The sequence below is a fragment of the Propithecus coquereli genome, unplaced genomic scaffold (genome assembly GCF_000956105.1).
Source record: "Propithecus coquereli isolate 6110/MARCELLA unplaced genomic scaffold, Pcoq_1.0 Scaffold809, whole genome shotgun sequence".
In the NCBI taxonomy this organism is placed as follows: domain Eukaryota; kingdom Metazoa; phylum Chordata; class Mammalia; order Primates; family Indriidae; genus Propithecus; species Propithecus coquereli.
The window spans coordinates 259457-260713 of NW_012154274.1; the positions used below are offsets into that span (position 1 = coordinate 259457).

The following is a 1257-nucleotide window of genomic DNA, read 5'->3' on the forward strand; positions in this document are numbered from 1 at the left end:
ATCAGCTCTGAAAAAAAAGAACTTATAATCTTAAAGCACTTCTCTAAATTTTTGAAATGAAAAATCTTAAAAACTATATTAATGTAATTCTACATTTTTCACATGTGTTGGTACCTTTTCTACATTGTGATAATATTTCAAATGTATTTTGAAAAGTATGCGATTTAAGGTACAAGATAGCTGGATATTTTAAGTGGATGAAAAACAGACCATTCTATCCCTGATAGTAAAAAAAGAAAATGGAGGAATGAGACAATCCCAGAAAAGTAATCCATTGCTTTAAAATTCTACAACTCTCTATACATAATTAACTTGGCATTAGAACTTTCCTTTCATAGAAGGTGAATACTGTTTTTTATTAATAATAGGGAAACTATCTTTTGGCTTGCTCATGATATGCCAGAGTCTGTATAGTTGCTTTACAAGTGTTATTTAATCTAATATGACAACTCCATTATTAGATAAGGAAACCAAGATTCTAAGGTCTTAGATATCTTTCCAAGGGAACAACTAGTAAGTTACAGGGTGGGATTCAAACCAAGTGGAGAACAGTTTTCTCAAATAAAAACAACTTAGTGTTTCATCACTGCCATATATTAGGTGGTCATTAATCCTAAATATTTGTTAATATTTGTAACTTTTCTTCAAATATTTTTTCTTAAGGTATTAAAATGATTCTCCAAAGAAGTGAACATGTACAAGGAAGTGACGGAGAGAGATCATCTTCAAGACTTACAGAGGAAAAGAAATGAAGACAAAAGAGTTTGATTTCTCTAATTTGGCAATGAATCTTCCAAAATTCAAATGTGACTATGGTGTTTGTCATATGTATCATTGCTGTAAGTGTAGAAATGACCCCTACTGGTTTATGAGGGGCATGGAAAAGGGAAGTTTTCTTAATTCAGAAAATATTCTGTAATCAACTTTAAAGAAAGCGAGCAAAAATCCAGTGTAAGCAGGAATGCATTTTGAAGTAATTCTGAAAATACAAAGGCCAGAACAATGTGTTCAAAAATAAATATACACATAAGTCACAAACAGTCCCTGTGAGAAGTATCTGCATTAGGCAAATACAATGAAAATTTCCCCAAAACTCCACATCAGTACTGCTATGTACATCTTCTAGTTCTTCTTCTAGTTCTTGCTCTGCATGCAGTAAAATTTCAAGGTTCATCCCAGTAGCCAAGGAGAAGACTTCATTATTGAACTGCTAGTACAGATATGCTCCTGTCATCTATTCCTAATTCTTTCTTTATA

General features: G+C 31.9%; 1 protein-coding gene across 1 annotated transcript in view; it reads left to right on the forward strand.

Annotated features, from left to right (window-relative positions):
- The window catches only part of SPEF2 (sperm flagellar 2), a 209458-nt gene extending 208706 nt beyond the window's left edge, over window positions 1–752 (forward strand). The window contains exon 35 of the mRNA XM_012663396.1: window positions 664–752. Within this exon, the coding sequence (XP_012518850.1) occupies window positions 664–752 (89 nt within the window). The remainder of the gene's footprint in view (window positions 1–663) is intronic.
- The last annotated feature ends 505 nt before the right edge of the window (window positions 753–1257 follow it).